General features: G+C 38.3%; 1 protein-coding gene across 1 annotated transcript in view; it reads right to left on the bottom strand.

The window, feature by feature from the left end:
• Positions 1 to 22,618, bottom strand: part of TMTC2 (transmembrane and tetratricopeptide repeat containing 2) — a 259,941-nt gene that overhangs the window by 52,721 nt on the left and 184,602 nt on the right. The window contains exons 5-8 of the mRNA XM_010561834.1: positions 22,069 to 22,154; positions 21,012 to 21,196; positions 19,242 to 19,320; positions 7,880 to 8,001 (exon numbers count right to left, since the gene is read on the bottom strand). Of these exons, the coding sequence (XP_010560136.1) occupies positions 7,880 to 8,001; positions 19,242 to 19,320; positions 21,012 to 21,196; positions 22,069 to 22,154 (472 nt within the window). The remainder of the gene's footprint in view (positions 1 to 7,879; positions 8,002 to 19,241; positions 19,321 to 21,011; positions 21,197 to 22,068; positions 22,155 to 22,618) is intronic.

Below are 22,618 nucleotides of genomic sequence, written 5' to 3'. Positions count from 1 at the left end.
GTGGTGCCGTGTAAAATGCAAGAAAACACTGTGCAATTTTTTCCAAAGAAATATAGCAAAGCCTGTAATTCCTAGATGCAACACGCTAAATGTTACAATATGGGGCTGTCCCTAAGTACTTTAACAATTATAGGCACTACTGCAAGCTATGAGGGGTGGTTTGTGGGCTCAAGTTCACTCAAAACAGATAAAACAAAACATCAAAACAGATTTATTTATAATTGAAATAAAGCTTCTCAGACTAGCATGCTACTATAACAACCATCTACTGCCTGATGGCAGAGAGGCCAGTCACTAGGAGAGAGGGTTTCTTAGTCTTCTCTTTAGGAAGACTAAAGTGAGAAGAGGAAAAAAATTTAAAAGCCTTGCTTATAACCGATTTTTTTTTAGCATGATGGAAGATGAATTACAGCACGTGCTCAAGGCCTCACCAGGCACTGTCATTTTTGACAGACTCATTTTTATCTTAGAACTGGGAGCCTTGCAATTTTAAAGCCTTTTACAAAAATTATGCTTTTCTTTATATATAAATTACCTGAGCAAGGGATGAGGCTCAGATGCTGTGGTACCAAACTCCTGTGCTACCAGGAGATTGGCTACGTCAGCTAACATGTCACATCATTGACAAATAAATTTCTCAAGTAATTCATGCAGCTTAACGAGTTGAAGATATGAAAAGCACATAATGCTAAAGCACTGCAGTCCTAAACAGCTACATGTTCTTTCTGAAAAAATAATAAAAAAAGAAAAAACACAAACTTAAGCCCCAGACAACTGGCTATTTTCCAATTATTTTACTAGCTGAGCTACTAATCATGCTTTTCAACCACTAAATTATACTTTTCTAATATATTTTCAGGAAAATTGTAGCTTAGTGAGCTGTAATTTTTAGGTACGAACATATAACATTATCCAATATAGTGGTTATGAAATACTTGTAACTTATGATATTAGGTAAGACGACTGTAAATTCATCAGCTATTCCTTTGGAGCTCTTAAGTTGGTCTGTTTTTTTCTGCATATACAGCAGCATGCCTAAGTTCACCTGGCATTTCTTGTATCCCCAAAAAGCTTACAAGCCTCGAGACAAATTTTTGCATTAAAATAAAAAGAGAGAATTGTTTTAGTACTAATAAGTAATTTTTTACTCCAAAGGTTTTATTGCATGCAAATTAGAACTGCACCACTTAACGTATTTCAAGAATCAATAACAAATTAACAGCTATTCTTGGTTTGGTTTCTGTTTGTTTCTTTGTTTTGGTTTGTGTCATTGTAAATTACAGTTATTACAAGCTGAACAGCATTTTCTGAGTTTTATGAATGTATCTTTAAAGATTTTCAGGAAGCAAACTTTACTGAGAATAATTTTGTGCAGAAATGCCATGTTTAGTATTTAAAATTATTATTGATGGATAAGAGTTTGTCACCAGAAGGTTTTCAGGGGTAGGGAAGGGAAGCTTGTTTTATTTGGATTTTTATTTCACTTTTTACTTTATTGGGTTACTCTGGTTTTGCATCTTTCCATATTCCCAGAAACACACACAAAAATTTGTGTAGGCTTTGGAGAAGAAAATATTATTTCTTGAGGTTTGTCTAATCACCTGTCAAAGACTGGGCTTGTAACACTCTATACTTTCAATTTTCACATACTTCTAAACTCAGAAAAAATAATGTCCTTTCTCAAGAATTCTCCTGTTCTTGAATAAATACATTTTTAACTGTTCATTAAAACATTTCTAGAAGTAAACAAACAAACTACTTATTAACACCCACAGAGGTTGTCAGTGATGTTCATCTCCGAAGAGAACGTTGAACAGAAATAAAAAAAACATCGTGTTGTCTTTTGAAGACTTTTTCTGGAACATATGGAAACTTATGTATGAAACAATTTACAAATTGTATGTGCTTTTATTGAGCATATTTTATTCAGCATTGGTGCAGCCTCACCCTGAGTACTGTGTGCAGTTCTGGGCCCCACAATTTAAGAAGGATGTTCAGGTCCTTGAATGCATCTGGAGGAAGGCAACAGGGCTGGAAGGCATGTCCTGTGAGGAGCGGCTGAGGACTTTGGGTTTGTCTAGTTCAGAGAAAAGGAGGCTGAGGGGCGACCTCATTGCTCTCTGCAGCTTCCCGAGGAGGGGACGTGGGGAGGGAGGTGCTGAGCTCTTCTCCCTGGGGTCCAGGGATGGGACACATGGGAATGGTTCAAACCTGCGCCAGGGGAGGTTTAGGCTGGACACTAGGAAGCATTTCTTTACCGCAAGGGTGGTCAAACCCTGGAGCAGGCTTCCTAGAGAGGAGGTCGGTGCCCCAAGCCTGTCAGTGTTTAAGAGGCATTTGGACAATGCCCTTAATAACATGTTTTAACTGTTGGTCAGCCCTGAATTGGTCAGGTAGCTGGACTAGATGATCCTTGTAGGTCCCTTACAACTGAAATGATTCTATTCTGTTCTATATACAAACCCAAAAGAATCAGCACAAGTAAAATTAAATAGCGTAGATTATGCTTTTGCTTACTATTGTTCATTTCACCTCTCACAAAATGCAAGTTTAAGATTTAAATTGCCTTTTGGAAGAGTAGTGACATTAGCTATGCGCAAATAGGAAACTAGTAAAATCAACCTGAGATGATGACATCAATTAGTATCTGTCACTTACAGCATGACTGTAATAATTTTAAATTTATCACAGTAGATGTATTGTAATTTACCTTCTTTATAGTTTTACATGCCACTCACGACCTTGCAAAAGGTAAGTCATTCTGGTAGAAGCTAATCCTTCTCTAAAATCTCTTTTCAGTAAGAGAGGATAATAGGTGTTAATATTAAAAACATGTCTGTACCTCAACTTTGATTCAAAACACTGCATTTTAGTAAACTGGAACTAGCTTCAGAATCAAAATAAAGGCAGGCATATAGAATCATAGAACGATTCATGTTGGAAGAGACCTTGAGATAACATCCTGTCCAATCCCCTGCTCAAAGCAGAGTTAACATTTTATTTAGATCAGATTGCTTATGAGGGTTATTGGTCACATTGGAAATAATAATTAAAAAAAACCCAACCCAAACATATTTTTCATTGTTAAGCTAATAAACTCATCTAGTATATGGTGCCTTTATTTTAAGTGTGCTGTAGAACTCAAAGAAGTATTGAAATAAAAAAGAAAGAGAAAAGGCACAGGTCATTGTGGATTTAGAAAACATGCAGAGTTCCTAGTTTGCATTTGACAGAACCAAGGCCAGACAACATGAACAAAATAAACAGTTTACACTCTAGAATGCTCATTTGTCTCTATGTCCCCATTGATGAAACTCTGAAAAGCTTTTGCTGAAAGTTGGGAAAGGATAGTCTGCTGTAACTAGCAAGCAATTTTGCAAATCTCTAGTCTACACACTGAGCATAGTCACCCTCACTGTTCCTTATGGGAAGGCAAAGAAAACAGAAGGTACAAGAAGGGGGTCCAGGTATCCAGACCGGCACTAAGGGATTAAATGAAGCGTGTGGTAAGTGGAGTTAAAATGAAGTTTGTGGTGAATGGAGTTAAATCCAGTTGGTGCCCAGTCACAAGTGGTGTTCCCCAGGGCTCAGTATTGGGGCTCGTTCTGTTTAATATCTTTATCAAGGATCTGGACGAGGGGATCGAGTGCACCCTCGGTAAGTTTGCAGATGCCACCAAGTTGGGTGGGAGTGTTGATCTGCTCGAGGGCAGGAAGGCTCTACAGAGGGATCTGGACAGGCTGGTTCAATGGGCTGAGGCCAGCTGTATGAGATTCAACAAGGATCAGTGCCAGGTCCTGGACTTGGGTCACAACAACCCCATGAAATGCTACAGGCTTGGGGAAGAGCGGCTGGAAAGCTGCCTGGCGGAAAAGGACCTGGGGGTGTTGGTCGACAGCCGGCTGAATATGAGCCAGCAGTGTGCCCAGGTGGCCAAGAAGGCCAACAGCATCCTGGCCTGCATCAGAACTAGCGTGGCCAGCAGGAGCAGGGCAGCGATCGTCCCCCTGTACTGGGCACTGGTGAGGCCGCACTTCAAATCCTGTGTTCAGTTTTGGGCCGCTCATGACAAGAAAGACATGGAGGTGCTGGAGCGTGTTCAAAGAAGAGCAACAAAGCTGGAGAAAGGTCTAGAGCACAAGTCTGATGAGGAGCAGCTGAGGGACCTGGGGTTGTTTAGCCTGGAGAAAAGGAGGCTGAGGGGAGACCTTATCGCTCTCTCCAACTACCTGAAAGGAGGGTGTAGCGAGGTGGGTGTCAGCCTCTTTTCCCAAGTAACAAGTGATACGGCAAGAGGAAACGGCCTCAAGTTGTGGCAGGGGAGGTTTAGATTGGATATTAGGAAAAATTTCTTCACCGAAAGGGTTGTTGAGCCGTGGAACAGGCTGCCCAGGGAAGTGATTGAGTCACCATCTCTGGAGGTATTCAAAGGATGCATAGAAGTGGCACTTAGGGACATGGTTTAGTAGTGGACTTGGCAGTGCTAGGTTAACAGTCGGACTCAATGCTCTTAACGGTCTTTTCCAAGCTAAATGATTATATGATCTTATGATTCTATGATTCTATGTCATGCTGCTTTTAGTAAGCATTAATACTGGCAACAGGCTTGAGGAGGCAGAAAAGCTGGGGTTAAACTTAAGCCACTTCGTTGGAATTTAAATCAGGAAGTAAAACATAGCTGAATTTGTGAACTTTACAGGACTGACTTTACTGCTAGGGGGTTTTATACTAGAATTGCCTTTGGCTGGTACTTAGGAACTTGTCTGAAACCTTCCTCCTCTCCTCCCTCCCCCCCCCAATTTCACTGACAGAGAAAAATTTTCTATCTATATTAGCACCCACTTCCACCCTTCACTTCATCAACCATCTCACATTTCTCTCCTGGAAAAGAGAGACAAAGAAGTGTTATCAATCATTTTGTCTCAGCACTTATAGTCAGAAACAGGCTTGTAAAAATTCTGAAGGTTTGGTTCCAACAGATATTGGAAAAGAAGCCTCTAAAATGTCTCTTCTCTGACATCTGAAAACTAACTGAAGTAGGCTTTTCTTTCTCCTAAATATACAGGCTGTGAGAAAATGATCATGAGCCTAGGTCGCAAAGTTTACCAGAATAAATCACAGTGGTACCTCAAGTTAGGTATGGGCTGAAACAGCAATGCCAAAAGGGAGCAGCTCTAATGCTATTGAATCCTGAGGAAGTCTATGCAGACTTCCAGGAAGCATCTCAGTTATGGCAATCATATATTTGTGATGGGAACTAATCCTAGTACAATTCAGTATACTAGAAACTAGACAAAATTCATTTAATGTGAATCACTGAGCAGATGCTAGGCTGCAAAACTGACTAAGGATAAGTGACCAACACAGAGACAAAAATCCATATTCTACTGCCAAATCTCTACATCATCCATTTTCCTGCTGAATGTCTTTTCAAACTTTGTAGCTGAAAGAATTAAATGAAATAAATACCAAATTTCAACAGATCAAAGGTGAATGAACTTTTTTTTTCATGAATGACATAACCACCTGAAAAATTTTCTGACATCTCTACTTTTTCATCAACATGTTGTGTTCTTATGTGTTTATGAAGTCCTAATGTCACTACAAGCCAACAGGACATCAGCATCATCTTTTCAGCTTATGCTGCTGTTAATAGAATGGACGTGAACCCTATCTGTACATACTGCCATGAATATGAGAAGAAGCAACAGTAATAAAAGAAAAAAGCGTCAGGAGATGGTAACAAACAAACATGACGATAAGAGACTACAATTTGGCACAGAACAAGTATAGGTAAGCAAGTGTGCGTTGGGAAAGGATAGGCAGAGTATTTTATTGCCTATCACGGTGCAGTATTCAGTGTTCAAAGTTGTATACAGGTCCTGTCCTTTTTGCTCATGAGACACATGCTTCCACAAATATAGTTCAGATCCTCAAGGCACAATCCCCCCCGCCATGTATCTTGCATTTATATCCCTGGAGAAAAGTAAACAGTTCAATTCTACTTGCGTAGATTTGCGTACATTTTTCATCACTTCCTTCCCAAAGTTGGGGTATGCCACTAATGTTTAATCCTACACCTGAACTTTCATAATGAGGGGACAAAATGAAAAATTTCTTTTTAGTGGCTCACAATTTTTGTACAGAGTTATGGGATTTGGGGATTTTGTTATTTTGAAGAAAACTGTGAGACCTTGTTTCCCAGAACAATTTCAAGACTTTCCCTAGCAGACCTCATATTTCATATACTCAGCAGTTCACAAAATGTACAAAATTAACCAGAGGAGTACTGGGGTACAGGGGTATGTGTGGAATAGAAAAGAAGAAAAAAAAAGAAAAAGAAAAAAAATTATTTTAATTGAGAAAACTCTTTCCCCAAAGCAATTCCAATAACTTAGAACTTTTGTGTCAAAGATCTGCTGAGAAGAAACCAGTAACACTGACTTTCTCCTATTATTCTTAGGTGCAAGATATGAAGATATCTGCCAGAAAAGCAACGTAAATGAGGAAATTTTGCTGTATAACCTACTTGCAGTTCTGTCCCAGAGGAAGATAATCAGTGAGTGCATGTATTTGACAATATCCAAGAAATTTTAACTGTAAGTGAAAATGGTAGCAAAAAGCTTCCTTTCCAGGGCCTGGAACTGACAGGCAGTGGGGATATAACACAACGATCTTAACTTCCATTACAAGCTAAAAAAACCCCATCCAGGTCGTTTTTAATCAAACTCTGTATCTGACATTATGTGATAACATTGAACAGTTTTTAAGTCTTTCTGATTATGTTGTCACTTGTTACTCATATAGAAAACTTCTGTTCTAATTTCTCCCCCTTTTTCCAAATTCAGATACTCTTAGCAGCAATGGATCTGCTGAAATTAATTACGAATCTTTTTCTTCACTGGATCTCTACTTGTGTCCAAGGACATTTTCTGCTTGAAGACTGGACAAGGCATAAGCAAGGTCAGAGTAAAAGCTTAGAGCTAGGTGAAAAGTTGAGGAAGATATTCAGACTGGGGCATAAGGATTGAAGAGCCATACAAAGGCTTATCAATAGAGCATAGAAAGCAAATATGAAACTGCTGGGGTGAACAATGAAAGTAAATGTAGAAAACAGATAATCTGTATCTGTAGATAAACAGAAAGAAGATATGATCGGAAAAATAGGAATGAGAAATGGAAAATAAGTGAAAGGCAGTTTTAAAACATAATTATTTCATTGAATAAAATAGAAATCCGTTTTCATCTTCAAAATGTGTGAAAAACAAGGAAGGACTGGCTCTCTGCTATAGCTATCATATGGGGCTAGTTTAGTTGGAGTTACAAGCTCATCTATACTCAAAAGACTAAGTAAATTTGGAAGAAATAAAAAAGTCCAACTCTTCTGATTTTTTTTTAGAACTAGTCCTTAGTAGTTGAGTATTTCTTTTCATATGCTCAAAGAGATACTCCTAGAGAAGTGTAAATTCAAAGCATGAGACATGTAATTCACAAAGTATAGGTCACACCCACCTCTGCCATAGGCTGCTACAACAACCCTGGGTCAAACACTGAATATCTTTTTGTATTAATATCATTAATTGTGATCGAAACTACTTACAATAAAGGCTTTTTCAACCAGAGAAACCTCACTATCTGTTATAAAGTTCCTATCCTATTATAACTGTTTTCTTCTGGCACAGAGGTAGCTCTATTTCAGGAACAGATGCAATGTTTCACAAAAAACCCGACACTGTCAAAATCCTTAATTAGAAGGGATGACTGAAATAGCGTAACAAATAGGGCAATAAGCAATTTTCAGGCTAAAGTCTTCCTGTCCCTTTACCTCATCTACTTGAAGGGCCTGGGACCAGCTCCCAGGAGCTGCTGATTAACTCACCGTCAGAGCCAGCAGTTTTCCGTAGGTGAGATGGGCTGGGATGTGGTCACTCTTGGATCGCAGCGACTCCACGTACCAGCGCTCTGCTTCTGGCAGCCGGCTCATTCTCATATAGGCTTCTCCTGCGGGGTGAAACAAAAGCTAGTGAGAATGCCCCAGATTTCTCAAGGCTTCCATAATTTATTATCTCATTTATAATTTGCTATGTATTAAATGGGCAGAGATCTTGAAAAGGGTGAAGTGCTTTGAACACCTGCAATGACACACACACACACACACAGAAAAGCCTTACAGACACTTGAGTGAGGAGATTGAGTTATGGCCTTATTAGGGCTGAAAGAGCATGGTTGAGATGAAAGTCTTGTTGGAACAGAATTGCAAGAGAGACCTCCAGCTGCTAGGTTTCAGTCAGAAGTCTCGAAGTGACAGAAATTTTATCACACCTACTGTAGAAAAGTTACTTCTTTTCCATCAGTCTACATTACACAGCATGGAATGGTAGGGAGAATATGGAGTGTTTGCATTTAATTATAATACATCAAGAAACTAGATTTTTTAAAAAAACACAGAAAGGTTAAGAAAACAGTCCTGAAACTACAGAGGGAAGGGCAAGATATTAAAAAAACTTAATCTCTGAATGTAGTTTAATTAGGTCACCTGCAACAATTAGTTTAAATTAGAATATAACATTCATAATTTTAAAATCGCTAGTCTTAAGAAGTCACGTATGAAATGACCAAAATCGGACACTTTTCAAAGTGAAATCCTTTACTGCGAGAGGCTGAGGCAGGCAGTGCTGAAGAACAACAGATGAATGAGGTGTCAGAAAGCCATTTACTGTGGTACAGATAATTGTAGTCTTGAAGTTTCTGAGAAAGAATTTAGCATACAGGGAAAGACAGGCTCTTTCTCCAAGAAGCAAACAACCAGATTACTCAAAGGTTGGAAATAAGCAATATTGAACAAGTATGTAATGGTGAAGAACAGCAGCTTTCAGATTAATATCCTGCATTTACACAGCTCTCTCACAAGGGCTCCAGGCATAAATGTGCCCTTGCCCAAGCCCATGACAGACTGAAAATGCCTACAGGGAAGTCAGGATTTCGTCATCTCACCAGCTGATTCATTCCAAATAAATGGCTAAGTATTTTCCCAAAATTATCAAATCACAGTTTATCGAGTGCCGCCACTGGAGGATCAAGAGAGGACTACAGCTCACCCAAGTAGAAGTCAGCTAAGGCTGTCTCCAGGTGTGTCACTGCCCTCAGTTCTGCCTTACAGGGAAATTAATAGCTGTGCGGGCATCAAGGGGAGAGAGAAGGACCAACATTCTTTATTCAAGCTTGAAGCCAACTACCACACCCCCAAAACTCAGAGAAAAAGGTGTCACCTACATGCTCAAAGAAGTAAAATAGAAGGAACTCTTACCATGGGAGCTACTTTGAGTATTTACAGGGGCTATGGAGGATTTTCCTGATGAAAGAAAATTGGACTAGGTCCAGTTGGTTTTTTTTTTCTTTTTTTTTTCCTGTCTTTGTTACCAGAGGATAGGGATCCCAGGCAAAATGTGTCACACAAGTTTGAGTTTCAGGAGTTAGGGTGCAGTGCATGCAAAATGACCAAACCACAGCCTGCAGATAAAATGAGTGTGACGTAGAGTCAGAAGTTACATTGAGCCAAGGCTAAGGGAAGCCAACATGATTTTTATGAGAAAATAGAGTTTTTCCAAAAAGGGGTGCATGCCTGCTAAATCTAGCAGACCAGGATTTCTAATTCAAGGATCTACAGAGCATTCTGTACTCATGCACTGGTCTTGGATATCTGATTACATACACAGAAGTAGCCAATGTTTCAGTCCCAGAAGTACTCAAGTCATTCTATTGCTGGTTAGGGCCAAACTAAATGAAAAATTTCAAAAAAATCCAAGTAAAATAAAAAAAAAATCCAAACAGGAAAGAAACCCCAAAAGAACATGAACACCCCTCAAAACTCATGATCCAATTCAGGGATATCAACGTCACATGCATTTTTTTCACTATGTCAGCACTCACAAATAACTGACGTAACATCATACCTTGTTATGCTCAAAAGAAAGTCATGCATTCAAGTGTTGAAAGGATGGAAGAAGTCAGAAGTCAAGTTATATGCTCCCCTCAACTCCTCTCCCTAGCTTTATGGCAGAGTGTTTAATTATTTGATTGCATACTAGTTTTCCCACAGGCCCCTACTTCATTTAGCATACAGGAAATGAGGAATCCATATTGCCCTTTTCTTTTCTTTAAGTGGAAAATTCCAGCCCAACCTGTTACAGCTTGGCAAAGTTTCAAGCAATTAACAACAAGATCCTTTGAAAAGTAATGTAAGCAGCCATAAGAGATGGAGTTATTATCTGCTGGTAGTATATGCTGAATGCACTGCCAAATTTCAAAAAGATCCAAGGTTCTCATCTTTTTTCCATGATGGATTCTGATATAAGAAGAGATTAACATCTTCAGAGTACTGGGAAATTCAATTTTTAATAGGTTTTAAGAGCTCAACTACTTTACAAGCTAACCTCCTAAAACTTTGAGAGTATTTCTGAGTGGCGCATCTAGAAATGAAGCTACAATATGTCAATCTAAATGTCAAACTGTAGAGAAAGGAATTTTATTCCCCTGAAGACTTTACCGGGAATTCTTTATAGCTGAACATCTTTGTTCTGAAGAGTCTGTTTTCTGCCCATAACCCCCCTATCGTCAAGAATTGCTGTATTATAAGCAATTAGAACATGTCATTGCTACAGAAGGAAGTATTGTTAGGGTGTCTGTTATTAATTTCATCTTCTAATTGATTTACAATGACATTCCTATCTAAAAAGAAATCAAAGTAAGTTGGAAACTGACAAAGGCTCTGTCACCACCATACTCAAAGACCGAAATAAAATCAAGCAACTGTTAATTGAAGCATTAATTCAATCAAGTGATTTTATTTGTTAGACTGATGCAATTTTAAGAAAAGGTATTCCAGCTTAAGATAGTTTTCCAACAAAATGACAAAGAAAACGTGTATGGATTGACTTCTGTCATTCCAGATGCTTTTGTGTGTCTGAGATTAAAATAAGAAAAACAATATTTGTCACTTACGATTGTTTTTTTTTATAAACGTGCAATATGAATGATTTAATCATGAGGAAAATAACAGAGTGTCCACTGGCAGAAAATAGGCAAACCAATGCTACATGTGAGCTGGTTTCTATTTTTACTTTAACAATTAGTTAACTCATAAAATCTTCCAAAACTCATGTTAAAAATCTGAAAGGTCACACACACAATTTACTAATTAAACTTGTCCAAGCTATAAAGTTCAAGAGAGTTGCATTCTACTTTTCTATTAAAGGTAACAACAACAGAGAAAGAAATTTGTGGCAGTAGAAACCTTAAGACATAAATTGACAGTTATGTCAGTTCCTTAATCCATATCAACATCCAGCCATGTGCAGCATTGCCTGCACAATGAGTGGTGGGAAGAAATTCAACAGCTAACTGGCATAAAAGGAGATAAATCAGTCATTCAAAAATTTTTCAATTTTTGAAGTTCAGCCAGTATTTTCTGTTATTTATGCACCCATTTCTTAGCCTATTCCAAAAGGAGGAACATAGATTATTCAGTTGTAACTCATTTACTAATGTAGTGCAAGAAAACAGATTAATATGCAACTGAAACACTATTTAAAGGAGTGTATGCATAGTTCATTAACACCTCTATTAATACTTTATGACAACTGAATGAGAAATGGGCTACCTTTTAACTAGACTTACACCACTCTAACTAAAATCCTGGTACTCAAGTGGATTTTCTTTGCCATAGAGATAGATCAGTTGCAAGACTACCATTCTCCAAACCAATATTTCCTCATATTTCCCCAGAATCCTTGGGATTGAAAAATAATCTTTCAAAATAAACAAAAAAAAAACCCCTAAACCCCACCAGTAAACTAAAACAACAACAAAAACACCCCTACTAAAATGATCCCACAAACCCAAAACTCAGGACAAATTAATTAAGTATAATTAAAGAACAATAACAATCATATTAAACATTAAATATTTATATTAAATAGTAATACCAATAAAGGATCTGCTTGCTAGCAGCTATTTCCCCTTAAAAGCTAACTTTATACTCAGTAATGAAGTGGAATATGAGCTTAATACAAATCCTCAAAAGAAAAAAAATATTTCTAATACTTATTACACATTGTTAAAAAGCAAAATTAGGTATCACTTACATGAATGTATGTTATACGGTTCTAGATTAACCTCTCATCTGCTGATTTCGGACTTGTTCTGTTTCAGATGCACATGGTCATACCAAGCAAAGGCCATTTCCTTGCAGAACCATGTTAGACTTATCTATGAGCAAGTACAATGGAACTATGGATATAATGGCATTGTGCCTCTATAGGTGCCACGTACCCATACTTTCAGATTAAGAACATATGTCCCTCCTGTGGTCCTCCTCTTAGGACCGCAAAAGATACTGCTGAAAAGACAACTGAAAAATTATCTCTGTAAAGGAGATAATGCAGGGTAAATCTGCCTCGCATCAACCTGGTATATGTTAATTACCTGCCACTCAAATTGCTGGATCGTAAAAGTGTAATATAGAAAATACAGAATTTGGCATTGACAAGAGCAGAAGTCAAAACAGAAAGGAAGATGGAGATGCACTTTGGAAAGGAAAATCTCTAATATATACATTTAGTCAGGATTTAAATTTCTTTTTTCCATCATTTCTTTGAATTGGGAACATAAACAGGTTGCCTTAGAAAATGATGGAGAGGTCTGCATCCCTGTGTACCACAATACCACAAGGGGTTTGTGTCTTTCATAATGCAACCGTGCAGCCTCCTTGTGCAAATCAAGGCTGCAGATGCACTTACTCTAAATGCACCCCTCTAGATATATAACTTCCTTCTTTCTTCCCTTAGGTACCAGTGCATAAAATAACATAATAAATCTAGAAGCATAGTTTGATGTTACACTATACCGATGTTTAAGATATACTGCAAAAGATTAACAGTCTTGGTGATAAATATGCAGTGCATGCACATCTTCTCTGAAACAGCTGAAGCATGTGAACTTAATGAGTATCAAGTTCTGCACAGACTAAGCATATTCTGTTTGCTTTTCCTCCTTTTACAGAACAATCTCCTTGAAGATTTCAAGGAATGTATTGTATTTTAAGAGGGCTTTTGATAGATGTGAGTCAATCCACATTTACTTCGGGTGAGCAGATTCTTATAGGCCTCAATTAGCCAAAGCAAAGCCTTTGATCTAGTTTAATTAGACCACTAAGCTACTTTTGAAGGCAAAAACCTAAAGCGGGAAACAGATATAAATGAAGGGCAAAATAAAATCAGTTGCAGCATGGAACAGCATGGACTTTGCGCAGCTGTTTCCTGTTGTACAACGACTTCCAGTGAAAGAAGTATATTGACACAAATAGAGGCATTGAGCTCACCTGAGATAAATAATGCCATTTTCATTTTCCAACAGGTGTGCAACCAGCAGTAAATTATAAGGGGACAAACTAAGAATTCATAACTGAACAAGTGATTGTACTCTTTTCTTGCCTTTTACTTTATTTACACACATTTTAAAGATTATTTCTTTTGTCAGTAGAAGATAGACATAATGCCACTATAGGTTTCTTTAAAACACTCTTAACAGAAGCACTTTCCATTAGTATCACGCCTAACTGGGATCCCTGTAGTACAATTTCAGTATTGGACCACATTTCTGGTCTACAAATGTTATGATTATACCTATTTTCATACAAACCCCCATATGTTTAAAATACAAATGCATTGCAGGCTTAAACTCTTAGCTCTTTCAGAATATTGCCTATGAAAACTCAAGCATTTCACATGAAATTATAGGTCAATAGTCCAAAGAGATAAAACTAAGAAAGCCTGAGAACCTGGGGAAAAAAACCCTGGTCTCAAACATTGCATCCACTACCCCCTCAGCAATCCACTGCTGTAACCTTCATACCCAGCTTGAATCCCTCAAACAAAACCAAGTGAAAAAACAGGAGACGTTGCAGTCAGCCCAGAGATTTATACTCAGCTTAGGACAGCAGATATAAACTGCCATAAAAGTCTCAGAGGGGGAAGAGTTAAAGTAGCAGGATGGGAGCAAGGAGGGGGAGAGAAGGAAGCACAGCCTTTTACTCCCATCACTGTTGGAGTGGACTCCATTCTTATTTCCCTAGAACATATAATAAAATATACATATGCAAGAAAAAAACCCCTTTTTTTCCACCAAGCTAGTTTTAAAAGAAAAAAAGTTTGTGATGTACATTTAGTAAGAAATTGTCAGTAAAGCTTCATGAGATGCATAGGAAGCACACTGATGACTGGAGCTCAGACAAGTGCAGGTACCATGCTCTGCATAAGTTATGATGTGGGATATGTATTTCACAGCTTAATCATCTTTGGCTCTTAAAAAGTAAGTCTTGCACAGCATGAACTGTAAAAGTATACCAGCAAAAGTGTTTCTTGGAGTTCTAAACAATATTTAAAAGTAATTCAATAAAAAAGCATTTAATGGGAGCAGGGGGCAAATGGGATAGGAGCCTTAACAATATTAACAGGTTTGTACAAACAGCCACATCCACCCAGAAGCATAATCAAATAAAGCAATAGTTATGTTAGAATCATCAACACAGAAAGTCTCTCTGCATGCTAAGCCTTTGTACTTATGATGCAAACCTCTGCGCCAGATGTAAAATCTGGCTCCCCTTTCCTGTTCTGTACCTGACTGCCACTTGCATATGATTTGTTTTCTGTCCATGTGCAATGTAGCAGATTAGCAAAGAGAAATCTAAACTCTAATCTGTGCATCATTAACTGTATTCACTCCTGCACTGTTAGCTTCTTTTGTAACTCACACTTCTCATCAAAAATGTTTGCAAGGCTTTGCATTAAATGCATTTGAAAATAGACCTTCAGATGTTAGTTGGCAAGGGCAGATGAAGTGCGATCAAGACGTTTGTCTTTATGGCAGTATCTTGCCAATCTAAACCTGAACAATGCCACCCCAACATCTTTCTTGTTACTGTTCGGTTTTAAAATAAAGCCTCCATGGTCCACCTCACACCACTTAACTGGCAGGAGTATGAATTACTGTAGCAGGTGGGCCAGTGTGGTTTTAAAAGCAATGTAATACAATCAACTGTACAATATCGGATTTCAAGGAACGCAAAAGACATCTAGAGCAGAGGCTGATCCTTAAGCAATACTAATATTGGCATTAAAGTGTTCAAGATCCCACAGGGACCATTTTATCTTTTGACCCCAGGCTTTAATTGAAACTTTAAACAAAATATATTACCTATTTAATGCAGCTGAGCTGGACTCTGGCCTTTGTAGTGCATGTTGCCATGCCAAGCAAATTAATCGGTGTAACCTTAGCATGTACTTTTTAATTTACATCAAAGAAATATGACATGGAGAAAATAAATACCAAGCCAACCCTATACAGCTCGTTGAATAATTATTTTGCTTCTAGTTTTAGAGTTTTAATTTTTAGCTGGTTTGGGTTCTTTTAAGAAAAAAAAAAAATGAAAAGGTTTTACTTCTTGGTACAAAGCCAGAGAAACATATGGTTTCTTTAGCTGAGTTGTTGCACACCTGGCAAAATAAATCACAGCAACAGGAGACCAGAATCTACCCTGCAACTTTTCATATGCACAAACTTAGAACATCTGATGCTGGTATTCTGGCCCTGCCTTTTGTACCATGAATAAATGCAAAGTCAAATGGATGGCTTGCTTCGTGAGCTCCAATACTTCTTTTTCCTTTAAGAGGCAAGTTACTCTAGAGTTTTAAAGGATGAGAGTCAGCTGGGCAGACTGGCACACTGGAGGAATGAGTCACTGGGTCTGTCAGAGCAAAAGGCCAATAGAAGCAAGCACAGGAAAAGAAGTGTAACACAAACAGGGAAAGCAGGTGGTGTAAAGGCTTAGCACTGTTGGAGTGTTAATGCTACTGCACTCGCAGTGCTGGAGTTCAAACCCTAATTCAGTTTAAACAGTTTGTCTCCTGTTTATTCTCTTTCGAGCATGTCATGTACCTCATACAGGGAAAAAAGCCTCCAGAAAATCTTCAATGACGTGACTGAGTAATTATTAAAAATTAGAGAAATCACTGTTTTCTTACATCACATGCCAATATGTAACAATACCTGTGCCACCGAACCAAGCAGGGCGATTGCCAGAGACTCAGAATACGTTAATCACAGTAACAACTGCAGCAGATAATCCTCAAACTGTAACTGTTCTTGGATTTCATAGCAAGCTGTGAAGACTTTTTCCACACGTAGAGGCAGGGAAGGATCCTTCCTTCCCAAACAGATGGGGAGCACTCCCCTGTTTCGCCCCCTTCCTCCCCAGCAATGAGCACAGGGTGAGTGGGCACAGCGCGGGTCAGGTTCATCCAGTTCCAAGCGCACGAGACAGGACTGGCCTATTTCAGCTCCTCTAGTCTGCCTTTTAAAGGCAAGAAGTAGGCAGACAAGTTTATGTAATGCTGTTTATCAAAGAAAGTGTTACAGTGAACGTGTTTATAATTTTCTCTTGAACATCAAAACAGAAATAAACAATCCAGGCGGCCCTCTGATGCCCAGTGACACGGTACGAGCTGCAGAGCGGATGCACTCCTGATAATGGATGTGGTTGCCTTGTCCTCCTGTCACACCCCATCCAAAGAGATGACCGAATAGGTGTTCAGGATTTATCTCACCCAACTTGAGCTAGCAAGTCTAAGCTAGTCATCTCAGCTCCTTTTACAGGAAAAGTATGCTTGCAGGGGATTATTTGTATAATCTAAAATAGATGTCTAAGTCAGATGGGCTTTATTACTCCCCAGAGGTATCTTTTTCACTATAAAGTGAGCAGAGCTACCTAGCTCTGTCTTGTCATCTAACCTTTACACTATTACAGGTAGGAGAGACTAACCTAACTAACGTTACATGTAGACACATCCAGGACAGCTTTAAACAAACCAGTCTGAGTCCTGCTGTTAATACAGCTGCACTGCATTCAATTCAAATCACTACCCGACTCTTTTATGTAGCCTCTTGGATTGCCTTTGCAGCATGGCCAACACGCCACACCTCAGCAAGTAGTGTGCAGCAAGTTCTGGTTTCCCTGCAACAGCAACCAAGATACAAATATATCCTACGTTAACAACAAGTCGTTCTTTACAGAGCTCCGTAATAGCCTGTTGCTCTTTGCAATAGGCTGAAAGGGGCTAAGGTAATCTCAGTTGACCCTAACTTGTTGTGCCGCGAGGACATCCATGAAGTGCCAGCGGCTGCCTAAAGGAAACAGAGTCCAGAATAAGGGCTAAGCAGTGGAGGGGGGAAGCGTAGCCGCAGCCAAGCCTGGGCAAAGGACTGAGCTGGTCTTTGTGTTCACTATCGCTCTGTGAGTTAATAAATGCAAATCCCAGGAACAGAGTGAACTTGGACATCATGGACTGTGCTTATAAAGGAAGCTGAGAAAGGCCTCCTGAACCTAAAAAAGTAACCAATGAGCAAAAAAGTAAAAAACTAAGGAATCTTACAGGTCATAGTGGTTCTAAAGGGAGCATCTATTCATGGGAAAAGAAAAAGGGTGGCACAGGCCTGCTTTGTGAAGGAGCAACCATCATGCTAGAAACAGCATTGGTTTAAATTTTCCAATTTCTGTACTTCTGCGGAGCACTTTTATCAGAATTATGAAAATATATATCTGCACTAAAGAGGGCAGTCAAACTTCAGAGGGTTTGCTGGAGCACGGCAGTACTTCAGTGATCACTACAGGACACCAATAGTATGTAGAGGCTTAATTCTCAGAGTGGTGACTGTTGATAACCTCACCAAATTTATCAGCAAATGCTGATAAATAGAACTGATAAAACAATAGTTCATCTGAGACTCCCTATCAACGAAAGTACGTGCAATAATCAACTTGTGTGGTTTAGGGATGTTAGCCATTTGCATTAATCTGATAAAGGTCAGCATTCAGGGAGAAGTAACTCTCCATTGAACTGTATGAACTGTTAAGGAAGTGTTTATACTATTATTGACATTAAATTGACATTGACATTGAGAAGTACTCAATTTAGCATTTACAGAGATTTGCAAACTCGTAGCATCAGTTACAACTACAATTTTAGAAATTTTTTTTCCTAAGCCCAGGTACTTGTAAGGAGATAATAAAAGATGCCTTTCCTAAATAAGCAGAGAAGAGTGAGTGGTGCCTCCTTTCAACAACTGTGTCAAACCAACTGGTATAAACCAATACATTCCCTTGTATTTTAGGCATTGGGAGGGGGAAAAAAGGCCACAAAACCACACGTGCTTCCTGTTGATCCTAATTGTTTCTTCATATATTTTTAATTGCTCTACTTTTAACTACTTTAAAGGCATCTTACATCCTTTTCTATCCCGGATGGGCACTCGCAGAGTCTACTGGGCCAGACACTGAGGTTGCTTAGCAGAAACATATGCCCTTTCAGAGAGAATTCCACTTAAAAGCATCTCTGGAACAATGAAGAACCTGCCCTCTTGTTTACAGATCTGAATACTATAAATAATAATTCATATTATCTTCTTTCTTTTATCTCTTTAATGTATCCTGTATAAAGATATGATGAAGAAAATGAGGAGCTGAAGTTAGAGTTGAAAAACAAAAAAAAACACCTCAGCTAAATTAATTTAATTAATGTACTCAAGTGACTCTGCTAAAATTTTGAAGGACAGACAGGCTGGTCCTGGAAGAAGAATTCTCTCACTGTAGATGTCCAACTAACAGTACATCAGCTGGGAAATAAGTTTTTGGCACAACCTGCAAAAATATCCAACTACCTCTGTGGGCCTGTTTGGACATTTTGTCGGTTTACAAGGAAATGTAACATTTTATGTTACAATCAATCTCACTCCATTTTCTATGAAGTAAAACCAATTTCTTCTTAGTTTCAAAGATGACTAAATGGGAGATTAAAAAAACCTGTATGAATTGCGCACAAGGTCTCCAAGATAGTGGATGAGAGATCCTGGAGGCAGAGAAAAACCCCATGCGTTCTAAATGTACAAGTGCTGCATGGACACTCTGAAAGATATCTGGTATCTAACAGTCTCATCATCTATCGTGCCTTATCCAGCATTGCAATCGCTGGCATTTAAACTCTGAACCTGGTTTGGCTCATATCTACTGAAGGCAATTATTTTGTTTTCATTAGCTAATTCATTTGAGCACCAGTTGCCTGGCTAAGCTCTTTTGTTTCACCCTGCCTGACTTCTCAAGTATCTTTCAGAAGCACTAACAATGCACTTACCCATCATGTTGTATAAGCTCTGTGGTGCAAACTGCCTTGGCATTTTCTGTATTGCTTCTTTGTAAACCGTAAGGGCATCCTGAAAAGAAACATACAAGTGGGACAATTCATTAGCAAAGCACCAATTTCAAAAGCAGTCTTTGACATAGAAAGTAAAACCAAATTATCTTCCTTCCCCAAAATGAAAGGTGCAGAGAGAAAGAAAACACATTGGCATCATAAATGTCACAGAAAGTTCAGATTTCTCATTTACAAAAGTTTTACCAAATTCAGTGAAGCTCATTGACAAGAGATCAAATTAGTTCCAATATTGCAATTATTTTTCCAGATGGAAAAAAAAGAAACATTTTTTTTAAACCCCTCAATGACTCATGAGTTTATAAACATATATAAAGCCCTCTAGGCTGTCAGAGAATATGGAATAATACCAAACTGCAGACAAAGGACTTTCTGATGACTAAGCTACAGTAAGTGACCTAAAACTAAAGAAATCATTGTCTACTGCCAAGTAATAACAAAACATAATCCTCACAACTGAAGTCTGCTCCACAGAAAGAATGAGATGGACTATAGTGTCAAGAATGCCAAAATTGGATTCCCTTCACAAATGTGCTGTGCCTTGAATTACTTAACCGCACATTTATGATTCATTCAGCACTTAGGATGCTTACTGGTCAGTCTGCATCATTTTCTACATCATCCCATTGAAGAGTCGCAGTTTGTGAAGGCTGAAATACGCTTGGAAAAAATCTAAGTGTATGGTCAAATCAAGGCTGGGTCAGACTGCAATGACCACCATGCAGAAATCTGATGGTTTATAGTCTTAAAATCCCTCACACCTCCCAGGCATTGCACTCCAGCTCTACACTCTATTGGCCATGCAGACAACATGCTGCTGTTCTCTTATCTTTATGGATGTATTAGCTGTCTGTGTTTTAACCAATTAGTAACTGCCATCTGACAGAGCTGGATTCAGCAGACAGATGACAGAGAATCTATAGAGCTTGTGCATGACTAATCTTAAACAGCTGAGGTAACTGTCGCAGTCAAGAAGAGTTATGTGGATCAAAACCATGTGTGACTCCTGTTCTGAAGTATGCCTGGCAATGCAAAGAGAGAATGACTTTCTTTCAAATACTGCTGAAGGTCAAAACTCAAGCAAATGTCCAGTTTTAGTAACTTCATCAGGGAGAACGGAGACGAATCACAACAGTCACGTTTGCACACGTAAATGAGATGGGATGGGTTGGGTGCAACGTACAGTTACATTAAAAATATCCAACCCACTTTAGCACTTAGGTCAAGATACCTGAAAATAGCACATAGTAGGATGTTTTTAATCCCTGAAGTTTTGAATTGTTCCAACTAGGTCTTATTTTTGGAGACTCAAAAGCAAACATAAATGCATTTTTTCAACTTACTCTATTTTGATTTAAAAAGTCAGTACACTTTAGGTCGGCTGGTCTGTAATCAGGCTATAACCTTTGCATACCAGCCATGGGGACAAAGCCAAAAAGAATGAATTAACACATATCAGATGCAACCATTGCTAATGTTGACTCTGACATCAGAACATCACACTGCTAATTAACATCATCACACCTGTGTCTACAGAGAACAAATATTCTCTGTAGACAATGTTAATTCTGATTTGGTGAAATTTAATCAATTTGTGCCTGTGATGTAGTTTGAAAATCTGGATGGAAGCAATAGGTACTATTTATGTATGAAGGTTTTATCATTATATTGTAGACAAATCTAGAGTCTTACCTCATAGTGTCCTTGTTCATGAAAAAGTTTTCCTAAGTTATAAAGACAGCTAGTAACAGAGCTTTTATGAGCATGAGGATCTTTCAAATTTTCATCAGGGATCTCTGAACACTTCAGGAAAGTCCTCCTGGCTTCCTCTGTCTTCCCTTGGTTCATCAGGATGATACCAGTATTTAAATAGGCAGCTGTGAAGAGGCAAAAAAATGTTATCTTTTAATGGGGTTCCGTTTTGTTTTATCTAATCTTTTTTTTTTTTTACTTCAAAGTAATACCTGAAAGAGATCCCATGGTTATCTAATTTGGCTTTTGTATAATATAGATCAATCACTGGTGTAAAGAGGAACATATAAGAGGTAAAAGTTCAAAGACAAGGAAAGGAGAAAGTGGCTATAAAGACTGAGGAAGGAGGGAAGGGAACACTGGTTAGGCAGGGTGCTGAATATCGTTCCTCTTATTCAGAATGTATCAAGCATATAGTGTCATTGTTTGAAATATTACAAAAATATATGCATATATTTATACATATATACGTGTATGTGTATATATGCATATATAGAAGATTTAATACTGAATCTACAAAAAAGTCAGCAATTGTAAAGAGCACCCACTTAATTTTGGAACCTGTCACTGGCAACATCCTATGGATTATTTCCTATTTCCCCCAGGCAAGAAAGGAAAAATGAAAGGACTTCAAAAATATTTGTATTATTCACCACACCACATATCATAAAAATCAAGGACTGGCTGTAAGAAACAGAAAACAGGAGCCTGAAAATTTGGGCAGTAGCATGTGTGGCTCACCACCCCAGATCAGAAGCATCTTAGGTTCTAGCAGTGCTGCCCAGTGTTAATTCATTATCTGCTTATTCCCTGCACCACATTAAATGTGGTTGTTGACTAATAAACACTTGCTTTCAGCTGAAAAGTGCACAATTTCATCTTTTGCTTTCCAAATGAAAAACTTCTGAAAAAAAAGAAAGTGATATTAAAGACTAGGAAGATTTCCTTAAAAAGCTGTAGTCAATATTATGCAAGCTCGTATAGTTGAAATACTTACAAGCTAGTGTGGGTCTGCTACCAATGGCCAGTTTATAGTAATGCAATGCCTCCGAAAACCTGCTGTTTTCTTGAAGTAGTAACCCTCTGCACAAGGACAAAAAAAAAAGAAAAAGAAGAGGAGAGAGGGAGGTTACTGCAAAGAGTAACTTCAAAATAAATATTGAAAACAAAACTAAGGTAACAAAGAAAAATATGCTGACTGGTATTTCGGAGATATAACAACACTGCATATTACTAACAATTCAGTGGGAAAAATTATTTTGTGTGAAAACAGGATTAATTCATAGCCATCAGGTGCATCCATCTGGCTTTAACAAAGCAGATGTTAACTGAAATAGTTTTGGCTTTCTTGGAAATCAGGAGATTCATTTACTCAGTTGAGAAAATGGCAGACTGCGAGACCTTTTAAAGCAGATGGAGTATGGCGGAGGTATTTGTAACTAAGTCATTCATGTTTAGCCTGTCGTCTTTTCTTGACTTGAAATAAGCAGATCTTTTTCAAATGCACAATAAAGTTAACCACCTAACACTTCACATGTATTACCTTA

The sequence above is a fragment of the Haliaeetus leucocephalus genome, unplaced genomic scaffold (assembly GCF_000737465.1).
Source record: "Haliaeetus leucocephalus isolate CR32 unplaced genomic scaffold, Haliaeetus_leucocephalus-4.0 Scaffold151, whole genome shotgun sequence".
Taxonomy (NCBI): domain Eukaryota; kingdom Metazoa; phylum Chordata; class Aves; order Accipitriformes; family Accipitridae; genus Haliaeetus; species Haliaeetus leucocephalus.
Note: the sequence above shows the minus strand (reverse complement) of the source record. Positions and strands in the feature narration are given on the sequence as shown.